Source organism: Centroberyx gerrardi, chromosome 24, assembly GCF_048128805.1.
Source record: "Centroberyx gerrardi isolate f3 chromosome 24, fCenGer3.hap1.cur.20231027, whole genome shotgun sequence".
NCBI lineage: Eukaryota > Metazoa > Chordata > Actinopteri > Beryciformes > Berycidae > Centroberyx > Centroberyx gerrardi.
The window spans coordinates 1,586,049-1,604,277 of record NC_136020.1 but is presented as its reverse complement, the minus strand read 5'-3'; the positions used below and the strand labels follow the sequence as shown (position 1 = coordinate 1,604,277).

At 42.2% G+C, this 18,229-nt stretch overlaps 1 protein-coding gene across 1 annotated transcript in view; it reads right to left on the bottom strand.

The window, feature by feature from the left end:
• Positions 1–18,229, bottom strand: part of LOC139932611 (NUAK family SNF1-like kinase 1) — a 40,993-nt gene that overhangs the window by 6,261 nt on the left and 16,503 nt on the right. Inside the window, exons 4-7 of the mRNA XM_071926429.2 lie at positions 9,902–10,210; positions 3,965–4,085; positions 2,737–2,888; positions 207–272 (exon numbers count right to left, since the gene is read on the bottom strand). Of these exons, the coding sequence (XP_071782530.1) occupies positions 207–272; positions 2,737–2,888; positions 3,965–4,085; positions 9,902–10,210 (648 nt within the window). The remainder of the gene's footprint in view (positions 1–206; positions 273–2,736; positions 2,889–3,964; positions 4,086–9,901; positions 10,211–18,229) is intronic.

Here is an 18,229-nt window from a genome sequence, read left to right as displayed (position 1 = left end):
CCATTTAATATCTCTTCTGAATGTTGGAACATCGGTTGAGTATATCTAATTAACCCCCATTTTCTCTATTCTTATCTATATTCTGTTCTTTTTTGCTATGTCGAATTACTACGAACAAACAAGTTCGCACTTGATTGCCATGCGCCGACACAAAAATAGATGTTGTTCAGGTAGAGGGGAGGTGGTGGTGTGAACTGAGACCTCACCTTAATGTTACAGTTTTCATCCAGCAGAACGTTTTCCAGTTTCAAATCCCTGTGCACCACCCCGTTCTACAGGACAGAAAAAGAGGACAGAGTCTTATTGTATGGAACTGTAACCTAGTTCAACACACAGCGGACTGGTGAGCTCATCTGCCATGACTCGATTCAAGTGACATGTGTTCCATATAAGGCAGCTAGCATCTTTAATTACAGTGATGAGACATGCTCATCTAAGCATCTGACAGTGTGAATGGGTGGTTAACATGTGGGCCACAGGGTGAGAATGTGCGCTCATGGGCTGTTTGGACACAGATAAACCACATTTAGCACTTTAGGCTGTTCCAAGTGTGTTACTAATTCACCAGCTAAGGAAGATGCACATGCTGAATGTAGGGTTTGACACACATACCCCACCTATTCAATGGTAGCGATACATTACTGCCTTTTAATGAAAAAATTATTTACAAAAGCATAATTGAACAAATGAATGAATAAAAAGTGCAAAGAAAATCAAATGTCATGACAGGTTTTCCTGTCCTTTTTCTGTAGCTGTGGTCAGGGAGGAACCTCCATCATATCAGAGGTGGACAACACTGACTGGATGATATCTGATATTTAATAAAACGCCAATATGTACAAACTGATATATCAGTCCCTAACCCTAGTTGAAAGACACACAAGGTATCTCATATACAACACACACACACACACACACACACACACACAGACCAGAGGAAGCTGAGGAAGTTACTAGTGTCCCATGCTTCCTCTGTGTCTGTCAACACAGTATGACCTCCTCAACACCCCCACAGGCACAGTGCCCTTCAGCAAATCCCTTAGTGACGATGTCACCAACAGCTGTAGCCCCTGTCGGCCTGTCCCAGCGTGATGACATCATCACACGGTGACATCAGCGTGGGAAGAAAGCCAGCCATTGTACCAGAGATCCAGGATGGCAAAAAGAGCAAGAGGAACATGGGGAAGGGAGGGAGGAAGAGGAAGAGAGGGGTGGGGAAGGGCGAGAAGGTGTAGGGGAGAGGCGTGAAGAGGAAGAGAAGTTGTATAAAAAGGCCAGTGGGGTTATAGTTGGAAGAAAAGGGGAAGTTTGGGAGTAAAAATGAATAGGAAATGGATGATGAGGTGAGAATGACGCAGGCCAGCCGTTCTAGACTGATGGGGATTCAATTCAGCTCTGCCTTCAGATGTTTCTCAGATTTCTACATTTCTGAACAATCAGTGGCTATATTCCATGTCATAGTAACCTGGCTACTAGTCACACTCTGGTTAAGGTCTTATTCAGGTTCATTTCTTTCCATGAACCTTTGATCCCCTGTGCTCGAGTCTCCCTGTTGCCACAAATAAATCAGTTAACAGAATATTCCTTCTCCCTCTTTGACTGAATAACAGTAGGTTACTGCTAATACAGGGGAAACAAATGATGATCACAATAGTAAGTACTGCTTTTTGTTGACATCAACATTTTGAAGTTTGAGTTTGACAGATGTGAAAACCAACAGTGAAAGCAGTACTATGTTGCCATGCCACAGTAAACACTTTAATATGGGAGTAAGCAGGCATCTTAACCAGGTTTCTCATAATCAAAGTATGATTTCACCGGGTTATTCTAACACAGTTATGATGTTTTTGTGTCGACCCAAAACCAGATTACTTGAGTAACTGGGTTAAAGCTGGGGTAGGCAACTTTCTTTTCGTATTATTTAGTGGAAGTTTCATAACAGCTTTTCAGCTATCAGTAATCCAAATGGTCTGAGAGAAGATTTGGCCTCTGTGATCACCCCTGCCTCTGTTTTCAGGCTCTCCAACATCTCCAAGCTCCCGGTAGGCCTCAACCTAGCTCAATCTAGTCCTGACTGTCCTGACCACCCTGCAAACTGCAGAGAGAAAACAAATATATCTCACAGAAGAGATGACATGAAACAGCCATAATCCAAACTGAATACTGGGACTGGAATAAATGTATGTAAGGAAGCAAGTTATTTTCCCCATGGCACAAGACATCAGGAAGGAGCCAAATTCTGGTCAGACATAATTTTTGCCGCCAATTATTCCAATAACAACTAGACTGAGCTAGCAGAGCTGTGTTTTGTTTCTCTCTCCAGTGTAGAGTGAACCTTGCTCACCAATTTGTGTCACAGCGTGTGTTTGTAACAGCAATGTATAATCTATGCTGCCAATTGTTTTTGCTGGCAAATGTTTTAGCTACAACTAGATTGAGCTAGCGGAGCTGTGTTTTGCATGAAAGGGGTGGAATTTATCAAGTTTGGCCAGTGCTAAGGATTCAAATTCTTGCTCATTTCTCCAAAGTTGCCTACAGCAGCTTTAAGAAGGGAAGTCTCTTTGCATGGGGCTAATGTTTAGATGTGCTGCTGCTCTACACTTATGTAGAGAGTTAGGGTAGTAAGAGAGGGACGATGCTAGACACATGCACACACACACACAGCCAGATGTAACATAAACTCAATATTTGTATGGCAAAACAGATATATGAGATGAGTGTGAGTGTGTCTGTCACCTTGTGAAGGTGGTGGACGGCAGAGACGATCTGTCTGAAGAAATGTCTGGTCTCTCTCTCGCTGAGACGCCGCCTCTCACTGATGTAGTCGTACAGCTCTCCTTTACTGGCATACTCCATCACTATCACGATCTTGTCCTTGTTCTCAAACACTGCAGCACAGAAGGATGAAACAGAAAAAGAAAAGACATTACGAGACAGCATCATAGATCAATGCTGAAATCATGGATTCATATTATGAATGAAAATTGTATCTAGTGGCAGTTTGCTCAGAGATGCTAGATTTGACACAATTATTCAAAATCTTTACATTTTATTCTTGTTAGGGTGGAAAAGCCTCTAAAACAGCCTTTAGACCATCATAAGATACTAAAACTCACTAAAACCCTTTTAGGTGGGTTAACAGCCTCTTAAGGCAGGGTGAGGCAGGTTTCATTGCAGGTTTTACAGACTGACAACCCTGAAGCTGTCGAGGAAACAGGCATGTAATTGGTGATAAGCCTGCAACCAGATGGGTGCAGGGATCTTAACCTGAAGGTGGTGAGTCAGTTTAAATATTTAGGTGTTGACATATTCTCCTCCCTGCTTTCGACAGCCCATGGAAATTACAACAAGGTCTACCAAGCCATTTCATCTGATATTGACAGATGGGTAAAACTTCCAATTTCACTTCAAGGCCGGGTCAGCCAGAAACACTACCTTATGTTTGACATTGGCTCTTCTCATGTGTTCTCCTTTCTCTTTAGTCGTGCCTCACTAATATTTTGTTTTATTTTTATTTACTTATTTATTTTGTTGTTGTTGTTGCTTTGTTTAATGTATGTATATCTTGAATATTGCGAGAGACAAGTAATATATGGTGTATTTTAGGGAAGGTGTAATGTCTATCATATACCAAATAGAAGTGTTCTGATGATCCTTGTTTTATTATATGATATAAATAATTAAAAACAATTGATCACAAAAAAAAATGATTTTCAGCCCAACTGGAGTGTAAACCAAACTGAAAAACAACATTAACAAACCAGGAAGGAAGAACATGGAAGGTTATGGGAGCACTCTGTGTGTGTCTGTGTGTGTGTATGTATACAACAACAGTATGTGAGACATGGAGGCTGATAGGGGAGATGATGGAGCATCATCAGTTTCCACACACACACACACACACACACACACACATGCACACACACACACACACACACACACACACACACACACACACACACACCTTCATAGATGGAGATGATGTGCGGGTGTCGTAGCGCTGACATGATCTCTATCTCCCTCCTGATGTGAACCATGTCCTGCTCGTCCCTTATCTTCTCCTTCCTGATGGACTTGATGGCCACCTGAGAGAGAGAGAGAGAGAGAGAGAGAGAGAGAGAGAGAGAGAGAAAGGTAAGACACAATACACACAAACACACCAGTGTTCCCAGTTGGAACTTTCCAGATGGACCAGCCTTGATGACATCAACGGCCAATCAATTAAGGATCAATATGGTAGAGCTGATCATTGATGAGGCTGACCTGTTCTGTCTGGTGCTGTGCTGTTGGGGTCAAAGGCTCAGGTCACTTTAACACCAGGCCTGCTGGGGGGTGGGTGGGGGGGTGTCTACTCATAATTAGTCAACCACCATGCTCTTATGTATTTCAAATGTAATGTGTACTCCATGATTAATTCAATAATAAGATTAAATAAAATCAAACGCCAAAGGGAACACCGCGGCTCAATGTCTCTCCATAGACTGTGAATCCAGACAACCAGTAAACCAGTCAGTCAGCCAGTCAGTAACCAGTTAGCCATTCAGTAAACCAGTCAGTAAAAAAGTGAACAGTCAGTAAACCAGTCAGTAAAGAAGTGAATCCAGTCAACCTGTAAGTCAGCCAGTCAGTAAACCAGTCAGCTAGTCAGTAAACCAGTGAGTCAGTAAACCAGTCAGTAAACCATTTAGACAGTAAATAAGTCAGTCATTTTAGCTGAAGACTTGCCTCTAATCTCTGCTGAACAGCTTTATTAAGTGTGTATACAGAAAGATAAGCAAGACAATGTGTGTGTGTGTATGTGTGTGTAGGTAGTGTGTAGTGTAAGGAAAGGGTGTAACAGAGGAAGTAGTAGAGGACGAGAACAGGAAGTGGATGAGATGAACTGGGTCTTTATCATGCATCGGCCATGGCACCATGATCATCCTCTTCCTTATGGGGAATCAGGACTTACAACAGTTTAGACTGATATATGCGTCAATTTATTTCAAATGGAATCTGGTCCAGTCACTGTCATTCACCTCTGATATGATGGATATGATGCAGTTTGACTGATTACAAATTTCTTGTAGAATTGATCAATACTACACTGATTGTCTATGGGAAGCCCTTAACTGATTCTATTGAGACCTTTTTATAGCAGTAGTAGCAGCAGAAGCAGAAGTAGTAGTAGTAAAAGTGATAATAGGAGTAGTACTAGTAATTGTAGTAGTAGTTTCATTAGAGAGTTCAGTGTATCTTGTTGGTCTAAATGCTGTTTCAGAGGCTTTTCCACCCTGACAAGAATAACATTCTGGGGGAAACACTGAATACTTGGAATTTTTGTCAAATTTATAGATATAGATATTGAATATCAGCACAAAATATGAGCTATCTATTGTTTTAATCCAAAAATATCAGTCTTCAAAAACCCATATCGGTCCAACCCTGGTTTCATATGCTTCCTCCTCAGCTGGGTAACACACTCGGAACAGCCTTGCAGTCCTTGCACTGACAGAGTGCAGGAAAGTCAGATATTCCTCTCAGTAATTGTAGTAGCACACAGTGGCGCCGGTTACCATATCAGCTAATTATGTCATGACTTTAGACATTACATAAGCTGGCATAATGATAGCAGTTGCCAGACTATTGTTAACAACTTCATGGTTTATTTAGACATATTTGATTTCTTTTTCTTTTGCCACAGGATATTTAGTCTGTGTCTGGTTCAAACACGAATGCAATTGATTACACATTGTCTATCACTGTGGAATGGGACATAAAACCACAATCCAATCTAATATCGAAATTTAAATTGTCCTGTATTTATACGCACATGTAGAATACAGAATATGGGAATATGGGACATTTAACAGAGATGCCAATGGGGAAATAAGTTGCTTAGTTTCCGAGTCATGTCTCAATTTAAATTAAAGCAGATGCTCTTGATAATGACAAGGAACACGGTATCTACCACATCAACTCATCGAACAAATATATCATTCAGGACATAAAACCAGACCACCATTTAAAGCTCATTAATCCATTTAAAACCTATCATGGTGAAGGCAGACAGTGCAACAGACATTGATATAGTTTAACGTTCCCACTGAGCTAATGCCTAGGCTGGAGCCTTACTTACTGCACTATAAACTCATCAAAAACCCATTATGGCTGTATGGAGCAGCGAAGACTATAAAGACTATGCAACAGTGGATGGGGGGCGGGGGAGGGGAGTTGGCGGTGGGGGGTGGGGGGGGTGCGAGGGTGTAGCTAGTATTACTCTGCTTCAGCCCAGAGATCATTATACACCAGCTGGTCAATGGAAGGATAACTCACCCTAAGATATAGTGTGGTGCTATTGTCGCCACACACACACACACACACACACACACACACACACACACACACACACACACACCACACACACATACACACACACTGACAAACTCTCAAAGACTGCAAATGCATCCAAAAAAGGACATATGATATCTTTGTCCAAGTTCATGTAATGCAGGTATGCGTGTGTGTGTGTGTGTGTGTGTGTGTGTGTGTGTGTGTGTGTGGCAGTCTCAGTGACACCACGTAGCACCATAACAGATGCTATTCCCAGAAAGACCATTAAAACTAATGGCACACCCAGGTCAAATCACTGGGATGCAATTAATAAAAATGTGAGCAATGAAGAAATGAGAACAAAGAATAGAATATATTCTGCAAATTCACAGAATAATTAAAACAAGGACAAAAGCCGGTGTCTTCTTCGCACCAAGGTTATAGACTTTCTGTTATATGTTCCAGTCAAATCCACATTGGGGATGAAAGCAGCTTTTATTGGCAAGAGAGGGCTTATAACTGATTCCTGGTGAAGACATCCAGCTCCATGCATGTCAATAGGCTGTCAATACACACGTGTGATGACTCATTATGCATGCATAATAGTCGAGTCAGTCCAGCCAAAGTAAGCTTGAAAGGAATCACAGGAAGCCTGGTGCTGTTCATACTGTCTGAATGAGCAAGTGATGTCTCATCTCACTGTCTGTCTGCCTGTAACCTACTGGTCATACTGCATCTATAATCAACGTCTCAGATTTAGTTTTCTCTCTGTCTAAGAAAACCTTCCTGATGCTGTAATGAGTCTCTCCCTCCCAGACTGACGTCATCAGCAGGTACAATGTAAAGATAGCAACTGAGTGTGAACTTTCTGCTTGTTTAGACAGGGCAGCAGAGCAAGTGTGTGTGTGTGTGTGTGTGTGTGGGGGGGGTTCCCTACACTTCACCCCTAAAGGCCCTGACACACCAAACCGACGTCAAAGAACCAGCGGCGACGAAGGCCGACTGTTGCGTCGCCTTACGTCGCCTGCGTCTGGTCCAAAAAGTTGCACTTGAACACACCGCAAAGACTACAGCCGACGGCCAACTAGCACGTACGTTCTGCGCCTGCGTGAGGGGAAATAACTCTCCATACCTTATGTCTGATAAGAAGTTGCAAATGGCACTGGCGTTGTCAGCCCTTGGTCTTTGGTTGTGGAAGAAGAAAGGAAGAGGCGGAGGCGAAAAATAAATAATACCGCACTAAATGGGTGAAATCATGAATAACGTTACTCCGGCGACAGGCTCAAGGGGCTTTCCCGAACCTGTGTCGAGAGCTGGAGATAAATCAAACCTCCGATTTTAAAAATTTCGCTCGGCTCTTTCCTGTTCTGTTCCACATGTTGAAGGAATTTATCAGTCCAATCATCCAGAGGCAAAACAACGAACTATCAACGGACGGGCTCCGACGCCGATTCAACATGCTCAATCGGCCGAAAAGATGCCGACAGGGTCCGACTAGTGCCGACGGTGCGGGACACACCGCAAAAACTAGGGACACCGACGCTTACCGACGGCCCGACATTGGCCGACGGCCGACCGTCGGTTTGGTGTGTCAGGGCCTTAACAACATCTTCCTCTTCCTTCACACCTGGGTGTCAGACAGACTGGGTGCTGGTAGAGGAACACACAACTCTCTTTAGATTTCCTCCTGCTGTGTTAAACCTCATTCAGACTAGAATACATGCACACAATGAGTCAGTGGTATTCAAGCTTACAAGTCTAGGACCGAGTTGCCTTATGATGATGTAGCCTATAGAGGGCTTTCAGGTGACATAACACACCCTCTGGTGGCCATACTGTAGGTCAACAGTGGCTGAGAACAGTTGATGGTTTCTAAATATACAACTTGGCCGTATCAACAGAATTGAATAGACATGGTCAATTGCTGTTTTTGACTGGGAACTGATAATTCTGTTACATCTGATTGATTTTTTGTTTAGTTCATAGTAGTCAGCTAACACCGCGTTGGAAACAAATCTACCATATTACATTATTCACTTTTACTTGTTACTGAATGTCTCTTGGCATCTCTCTTTTTCTAGCCTGTTTGTTAGGTCTATTTAGAAATGTAACTTTGCCTAATTAACTAAGCCAATTCTCCAGTGAACCTCCATGATGGAGCCAGACCTGGTTGAAAGATTAACACAACTATCCTCTATAGTTTGATGAAGACTAGTTTGTTGTCTCCACTGTCTAGTACCCTAGGTCTGCTTTAGAAGCCATGGAAGGCCAGTCTTTACCTGGGATACTTGTTTCCAGAACACATGCACCTGGCACTTAAATAATGGAAGAATTGTCAGTAACAGGATGTTGCTTTATCTCTGATAAAAAGGCTATTATAGTATATATAACTGAGTTCAACTGAAACATAAAGACTGTTTCTAAGGAACCCAGAATAAGGAAATTCAATTTTTTTTTCTCTGAATTTGATTGTGAAATTATGTAAATTAAGGCAACATCACCCATACTGAATTTAAAAAAGAGCTGAAATCTGTGGCTTTGATATTAACATCAACCTAACTGACCAGAATGCAGCGCCACTTCAGGACGCTGGAAATGAACAGCTAGGGATGTAGTGGAGGGTCAACCCACCTCAACTCAGTTTACCACTTTTTTATTTATGGAGTAGTGTTTGCCACCTTTTTAGACGGATATCAATCTTTATGGCCTAAATTCATCCCACTTAGCAGTAGATGTCATTTATGCTTCTATACTTTATCTCTCATATAGTCCAGGATCTCTTTGGCTATGTACAGTTTTAGACCAAGCAGTAAATACATTATTACATATTTAAACAATGCATAAACAGCTGTAAATATCAAAACTATGCACCAGAGAAGTCCTTATGTACAAGATAACGCTTTGATTTTCTCAAATACTCCAGAGTACAGAGTACACAGTTTAGATAAAGGTAGTGTCTATTAGGAAGTCACATAAAGAGTCTATCTTAGGGTGAACTTCAACACTGTCAGTCGCCAGATTGCACATAGCCTTGCATAAATCAGGTTACATGTATATGAATATATACACAGTATATGAATTACACAGTAAATGTCACTGATTACTGTCACTTAAGAACTGTCTGGGACATAACAGATCTTAATTTTGTAAAAATAAAAATGAACATATTAATCTGATAGGTTTACAGAAGTTATCAGCTATGAAGCAATGTTTCAGCCATGATGTGGTTTGTGTCAACACAGAATCATCATCAATTTTTATTTGTATTTATTTGGTCCAACACAGATTTAGAGCCTCAAAATCTTTCTGCCCCATAGTTAAAAATATCATTTATTATAGGCTATTAAAACTCTTACCAAATGCAGCTTTTATTTTGGTATGAAATTATTTGAACATGAAAAAGTAGGTTTTGAAGTTTAGAGAGAAAAATGCTTTATCAATAGGCCTACTACTACTACTACAAAATAAAAGTACATTCTAAAATCACCAAGAAGTCCATCTGATGGAGGAGATATTAAACATGTACCTTCATTATTCTAACAACTCGATTCTTTATCAATCTAAAATGAAATAAACAGTGGTGACTAACCTCCCTGCCGGTGTGTCTCTCCAGCGCTCTCTTCACCTTGCCGTAGGTTCCTCTGCCCAGCGTCTCCAACAGCTCGTATCGGTGTCTCAGGTTGTGTTTGTGCTGATGTTTCTTCACGCTGCTGTTGGACCGGCTGTCCTCTAGCACACCGGGGCTGTCAGCCGCTCCTAGCCCGGCATGGTCCACCGGTACCGGCGGACCGTCCATCCAGGTCTGTGTGCCAGGTCCCGGCTCGGTTCCTCCGCTGGACCGCCGCCGCGCCTGGTTCCCCGCGGTCTCCATCTGGTCAGGAACGGAGCAGTCCGATCTCTTACAGACCAAACATGAGAATATAAGTCCTCAAAACAAGCAGCAGAAGCGATGACTTTGGTTTCGGGGGTGGAAGGCGTGGTCCGCTTTGTGCAGCGATGATGGAGGTTCAGGTGATGCTGTCAGACCTTCAGACCGTCTCAAATGCGCAAAGCCCTGGGAAGCCTGGGGGAACCGGATCAGACACCCACCCAGAGAAGGATCCTGCAGGCTGCACAGTGTTGTGTCTGGTCACCGCCCGGTCCGTTAGTACCGGTTTATATCTCAGCAGCTCCGCTTCCTGCGCCCTGATCTGCCTCTTCTCTCAAATGGAGAGGTTTGGTTAAGCAGCCAGCGGGGCCCGGAGGCGGAGCTTACACATGCACGCTGCTCTCCACGCTGCGTGCATGCGTGCGTGCGTGCGTGTTTGTTTGTGAGTGTGCGTGTGTGTGTGTGTGTGTGTGTGTGTGTGTGTGAGAGAGAGAGAGAGACAGGGAGAGAGAGAGTGTGTATTGAGGGTAAAGCAAACAAGGCTACATGTGGAAAAAGCTTTTTTTTTATTTATTTTTTTCACTTATTACAAATATTCCTCAGTATCTTTCCCACACCAGGACTACCATAACCCATGATGGACTGGTTGGCTATTGTAATTCAGAGACTGTGTGACTTTGTCGTGTCCTGTTTCTGTTTCGATAATATCACATTAATTAAACAGGAGGGGGGAGAGATCTGATATGACAGGGTTTTGAATAGAAAAGCTAGACCCCCTTCCACCATCCCTTGGGAAATCATAATGAAAGCAATGCCACAATACCCCCCCCCCCCACACACACACACACACACAGCAAAGAAAAAGCTTTTTCACCCACAGCAGTGATACTACTTTGTCTCTGGATGATTTCTTTCATGTCTTCATGACCTTTAGATTCCCAGATTCATAAAATTAGTCGGTACAGTTGTTGGTTCTGTCATGAAGGTGTCTCCCATGACATCAGCCACCACATCATCAACCAAAACACCAAAACACCAGCCTCCACCATCACAGCTGTGTTAAAGGTAAAATCCCCCTTTTTTTTGGTAATGTTTTCTCCCCTTATTCCCTCAACTGCGATAAAACATTCCAAACCACCCCTATCCCTTCTCTCCCATCTTAAAAAATAATAAAATGAATAAAGTAATATATTTTGACCCCCTATTTCACCATACCTGTCTGTGGTGTGACAGTACATTGCGTCATCAGAGACACTCAGTGTATTTTGTGTGTGTGTTATTTGTATTTACTCATCCCTTTGAAAATTACCCAACAAAAGTGACAGTGACAGAGTAAAAAAAAAGACATCGCTAATCTCACTCACTATCTTTGTCTCTCCCGCTCTCTTCACAAGTTGTGAAGATCAGACACGCAGTCTATTAGTCATTGCTAATTCTGTGCTAGCCTAGTTTCATTGCAACCACATTGTTGAAATTATTCACAATGGCCAAACTTTCTATTGTTTCAACCTCTGTGTTGAAAAATCAACTTCTTTATCATCAGACACATGCGTTTCCATAATATAGTACAGTAAATTGCAGTCCTTTAGCGTGCTAAGGCTGTTATGTACACAGCCTTGTACCCAGGATTTTTTTCTTGATTTTCTCAAATTTCAAAATGCAAATCCAATTGAGTTATCTATTACTCTTGCACTGTAAATTCTCTGATCGATTGAATGAGTGGAACCATGTGGATCCAGCTATTTTGAAAGAGTGCTACAAATAAACGGCCAAAACATTTCTGGAACCTTGATGATGTCGGGATTACCTTGTGACTAGCCAGCTCTATAGCAGAAGATTCTTGCTTGTAGTCCATTCTGGGATTTGTAGTTCATTATCTATGTATTCGTATATCAATATTTTATTGATATTTTCATTGGCCTATATGTGCTATTTTGACATAACTGAGGCAAAATCTAAATCATGGAAATTAATGGAAAAAACTTCCATGAATTGAAAACTATTGTTTCATACTTGAAAGCCAAATATCAGCCTTCGTCACAGTGAATAATAACAATAATATGTTTTTTTGCTTTTCTTTTTTTTTTTTATAGAAAAGTGGCATATTCAAAGCAAAATGGTCTCTGAAAAAACAACCACATTTAGAATAAATATTGATTATATGGTAATAGAGGTAAAGAAAATGTTAATGGCCAACATATATTTACTAATTCCATTACATTTTCACTGCTTTAGGCTACGGGTTACCCATAACTGTGTGAATAAAGGTGTGTTTGAAATGTGCAAAGACACTATAACAGTAGTGTGCAAATAAATGTATTCAAATAATATGATTCAGTTGTTCATTTCTGTAAAGTGGATAGGAAGATGACAGGAATTAAGAAGTGGACTGCAGATGAGAAGATGTTCAAGCAGGGCTTTGGCTCATCTCCTGTTTGGCAGGTCTGTTGGAGTGGCATCTCTGCTGTTGTAGCCATGTTGTCAGCCTAAAGGCCCTGACACACCAAACCGACGTCAAAGAACCAGCGGCGACGAAGGCCGACTATTGCGTCACCTCAGGTCGCCTGCGTCTGGTCCAAAAAGTTGCACTTGAACACACCGCAAAGACTACACCCGACGGCCAACTAGCACGTACGTTCTGCGCCTGCGTGAGGGGAAATAACTCTCCATACCATGTCTGATAAGAAGTTGCAAATGGCACTGGTGTTGTCAGCCCTTGGTCTTTTGGTTGTGGAAGAAGAAAGGAAGAGGCGGAGACGAAAAATAAGGAGAAACCGCACTAAATGGGTGAAATCATGGATACTCCAGCGACAGGCTCAAGGGGCTTTCCCAAACCTGTGTCGAGAGCTGGAGATAAATGAAACCTCCGATTTTAAAAATTTCGCTCGGCTCTTTCCTGTTCAGTTCCACATGTTGAAGGAATTTATCAGTCCAATCATCAATAGGCAAAACACGAACTACCAATCCCGCCCAAAGCCGCCGACTAGGTCCGACTAGTGCCGACGGTGCGGGACACACCGCAAAAACTAGGGACACAGACCGTCGGCCTGGTGTGTCAGGGCCTTAAGAAAAAATAAGAAGTGACATTTTAATTTATAGTTTTGGTTACAAAATGATTTGGCACTGGATACAATATGATTTTTAGGTTAACTGAATTGATTGAACTGTGAAAACAAGCATGAAGACTGAAACTGCAACTTACATCAGCAGATTTCTTGTTCTTCCTCCCGAATATGCGGGATAGCCAAGAAAAGAAGCCACGCTTCTTCTTCTTTGGTTTTGTTGACAGGCTGCCTTTGGCACTGGAACTCTGTGGCCCTGTAGGTTCGACCAGCTGGACGGGTAGAAGTGTCTTTTCCAGGGTCAGACAGGACAGATCCTTGGTGTCCTTGGTTTCATGGAACAAACTGCTAGACGCCTTGATGTGAACAACAGCCTTACACACACAGAGAAGAGTGAATGAACATAATGCTTCAGCCTCTTGAATGGGTGGAGGGTGGTCAGCCTGGTTGTCCTTGGCCTCATGGACTGCGCTTGATACACTGATATCCTCCTGGTTCAGGATGGCTGCTGCCTTGTTATCTGCCACCTTCATAGTTTCAACATCCTGGATCAGGCTTGGTGGAGCCTTGACCTCAACCTGGATGGCTTGAGCCTCTGACTCCTGAAGCAGGTTGGTTGATCCTTCCTTAAGCAGGTGAATCATGGTGTATTCAGCAAGAGAGACAGGGAGAACCTCCTCTGAGGTGGAGATATTGTCACCTCCAGCAGAGAGCACAGTGACTTTTGTTACCTCACAACATTCAGGTTGATGCAGGACAGTGACAGAGCTTTCAGCAGGGGCCTCAATCACACAAGAGCTGAACATTTCCGTCTTGATGATAAAAGGATGTTGTTCTTACTCCTTCTCCAAGTCCTGGAGGAACAGCATCAGTTTAGAATCAGCTTTGACGATTGGCTCCCATTCATCAAGATGATCTTGATTACGGCCATGGTGTGGAGCGCAGGCAGCTATAAATGTAGAACTCACTGATGAGGAAGCATTCATGTGCTTTTCACTAAGTTCCTCCTCTTCCAGGAGGAATGAGAGGGACTGCATCAGTTGAGAATCAGTGCTGACAACAGGTTCCCATTTGTCAAGATGGTCGGTCACAGTCGGTCCATGCTGTGGGGAGCAGTCAACTACAAATCCAGAGAGATGTGATGAAGCGTAGAGGTGCTCCTCACCAAATCCCTCCTTCTCCAAGTCAAAGTGGGATTTGACCACTGGCTCCCACTCATCCAGGCAGCCCAGAGTAGATCCACGGGGTGAGCAGCAGTCAGCCACAAATCCAGATGTGTCACATGAGGGAGCATAGAGGTATCTCTTTCCAACTACCTAACCCTGTGGTAGTCATCATCAAAACCAATGGGGGAGTGCTGAAGCAGCCTCAACCTCTCAATGATTTTGAAGTCATCAGTCATTGGAGCCTTGTGGGTTGGAGCCTCAACAAGGTGGAGCAGGTTAGACTGAGCCTCAACATCCTGAGCTGGGTGGATGGATGCTCTAGCATTACCTAACACTGTGTCCTTGATCATGAGAGGAGACTCTTTCTTTGTGGGAGGAAGGTATCCTTTGTCCATATCCAAGAGAAGTACGCATGCTGATGAAGCTGTGCTGGCTATTGGCTCCCATACATTAGGTGACAGGGCACAGTTGAGCTCAGCAGTCACTCCAGAGAAACTAGAGGCTTCAGCATAAAGGTATTGCTCCTTCTTCAGGACTTCTGCAAACATGTAGTTTGCAAAGTGGTTGGCAAAATATATTAATGGTCACCAGATACTGCAAGGTGATTCTTGAGTTTCAGTGGTGAAAGCTTACATCCTGCAGAACATTTTCATGGTCCTTGCAGTGTTAATATGGCCTTTCACACCGGAACAGGATGTGGGTTGTTGGTGTATTGGTCTTGAAACAGGTTGTTCAAAATATTAAGCACTCTACTTTTTATTATAAAACTATAATGTACATGTACAGGAAAAAAATCAAATAGGTGGGATTTGACAAATATGTTCACAGCACACAGTACTGGTTGTATGATAATCAAACTTAATAGAAATTTAGTGCAATGTTACCTTTCGTCTTATGCATTTAAAAATCCTAGTCAGTGACAAACTGTGACAAATTTACCACAAAATACAAAACAAGGGAACAGAAATAATACTAATCCATTTTATTGATTGACAGACAGTGAATTGAAGTGTAGGCCTATTTGATCGGTCCAATCACAAACTTCATATTGAACTTTGTTGAGCTACGTCCAATCAAGGAATGGATTGTTCACCGACGATGAGTGTTTGGTTTGTTTTTTTAGGGGTCCAAGCACGTAGTGCTGGAACCCTATTGTATTTGCTGGAATTCTTCTTTTTCTTCTTTCTTTCTTTCTTTCTTTCTTTCTTTCTTTCTTTCTTTTTCTTTCGTTCTTTCGTTTTCTCTGTTAAAACTGTCTGCAGCTCACAAACCGTAAGTGTGTGTCTGACTACCATCTGTAATGTTTTGTCTATTTGTCTGTCTTTCCAAATTGTGCTTGGGATAGTCCTTATACATACTCTCTCATTGTGCTAACCTGTAGGGAGTGAAATAACAGCTAAATTAAACTATCTTTCGTTTTTCTGGGGACCCCCCGACATTCTCTCAAGGATCCCCGGACCCCACTTTGGGAGCCACTGATGTAGCAGGTCAGCAATAACTGAAGCTGTAAAAGTAATTCCCAAAGGATTTGAACAGCATTTAGGAAGGTCAAATTTTGGAGCATGTCCACTAGCATGAGAAATTTGAGGAAAATATTTGTTCCTTTGTTATACACACTACTTTCTTGGCATTTCGTTCATAAACACTATATACTGTCAGTAGTCGCCTGGTTCACTGTGCTGCTACACTGTTTTTACCAGTAGAGGGCGATATGTATTGTCTCATATGAAACTCTGAGTACTGAACCCATTTTTGACACAGTGTCAGAAAACCGCAATGCTTCAGAAAGCTTCATCTCGCCATCACTACTTGTGTGCATGTAAATATAACTACTGTTATGTGGAATGTTCAATCATAATATGTTGCAATGCAGTGCAAATATTATTACTCTGTCTTCATGCTGCTGAGCTGCTGCTACCACAAGATGGCAGACTGGAGGAGGTGGTGGCTGGGTCAAAGTCTTCTGAAGTCTGAAGAAGAGCAGTGTACTCGAAACATCACTTACTTTGTGGTGCCAATAAAGCAGCAAAAGGGAGCTACAGTGTGCAGACTTTCCTTGCTAGATATGGGTCAAAGTCTTCATCTTACATGCTGTCTGTAGTGGGCTACATAAAACAACACCCACGACAAAATATAAAGTTTCAGGTTAACAGGGAGATATATAGCCTACTGCATTTAAAAATCAGTAAAACTTCACCAAAAATGAATAAATGATTACTGATCACTGTGGACAAGTAAGTGTAATTACTAATCTTTCATTTTTGATACACTGATGTAGGGCCTACACTGCAATTTTATCCACAGAAACCTAATGTAGGCTGACTTTACACAGTCTACCTAGCCTAGAACCTACATACAGTCTGAGTCTACCCTGACAAAGCCTTACCGGCGCTGCACTATAACGAGCATGAAGCAGATGCCAAACTGCCGGCCATCATGGACAATGTCTCCCACCCACTCCATAACTCTCTGGACAGGTCAATAGTGCTGTAGCTCCAAATCACAGGTGTGTGAGCAATGTAGAGCTATGGTAGACTCAAGACCCATGTTCAGTGGGTTAACTGAGAAGGAAGGGTCTGGATTGGCTGGCCTCCAGGGACTGGTGGAAGTAAAAATGAAAAAGCATACACATGACCATGCACATAATATCTGCCAAAACATAAACTATTAACATTAACATATACATCCATTTTAGGACCTTTCTGCCCACCATACCATACTGGTCAATGCTTTTTATTCTTTTTGTTTTATTCACTCTACTTGACAAGCAAACAATACTATAGCTTAAAGGAACTAACATCCTAACGTCCATTTAATTACAAATGAAACAAATCACTAGTACAGATGGTGTTCAATTCAGCCATAGTTCAACACTGACATCTGCTGGACAGAGGGAAAAGTTGTATTGTCAGGTAACACACATGGCTACTGTAAGGCAGCAGCTTCATACTTACCTGTGAGTGTTGTACTGGACAGTTTCTGGTGTCCAACAGTAGAAGACAGGTTGTACTGGGCAGCTCCCAGTGTGAATGTGTAGAACCCACATACATGCACACACAGCTGCTGTGGTCTTAGTTTTGTTGCTGGACCATTTTGAACAGTGAGGTGATCTCTGGATACTGTTGTTCCACATACTATCAGATTATTTACAGTTTGTCCACTGTTATTTATATGAGCTGTAATGCCATTCATTCACAGCTAAAGCATCACTTTAAAAGACCCAGGAGTTAATATTAAGAATATCATAATACTGAATCTACCAAGCTTTGATGAGCTTTGACTCATAAGATAACCATCCTTCCTCAAAGCATGCTTTGCCTCTACCTAGGTAGGAGTCTACCACCAGTCTACCAGATCATCGTCTGAGAAGTATTAATCTCTGTTAGTAAATTCATTTTCTAAGGGGTCATCCATACGTTTGCTCCTTTTTTCCAATTTTGTAATTCTTGGCATAGTGGTTATGTTTTTTGTAAACTTTCAGGCACAATAAAATTACTGGTGAAGTTCTTCTCCCTACATTGGGTCAGGATGAGCAGCACTTTGCAAAAGCCTTCTCCCGAAATTTTGTGAAATAAGCATGATGTGTCTTTCAATGCAAATACGTATATGCACCCTGTACGAAAAGTGAGAGAAATCCGTTTCCCCACCAGAAGAGGATTACATGGAGACATGGCTAGAAACGGGAAGTAGCCTAGTTTGTCTATAAAAGCGAGGTGGAAAGCAAGGGGTGGAGGTTAGGGGAATGGATGGCTGGATACATTTACCTACAACTCCAACAGTGGAGTCTTAATTTTAAGCAAAAGTGTTTCTTATTGGGGACT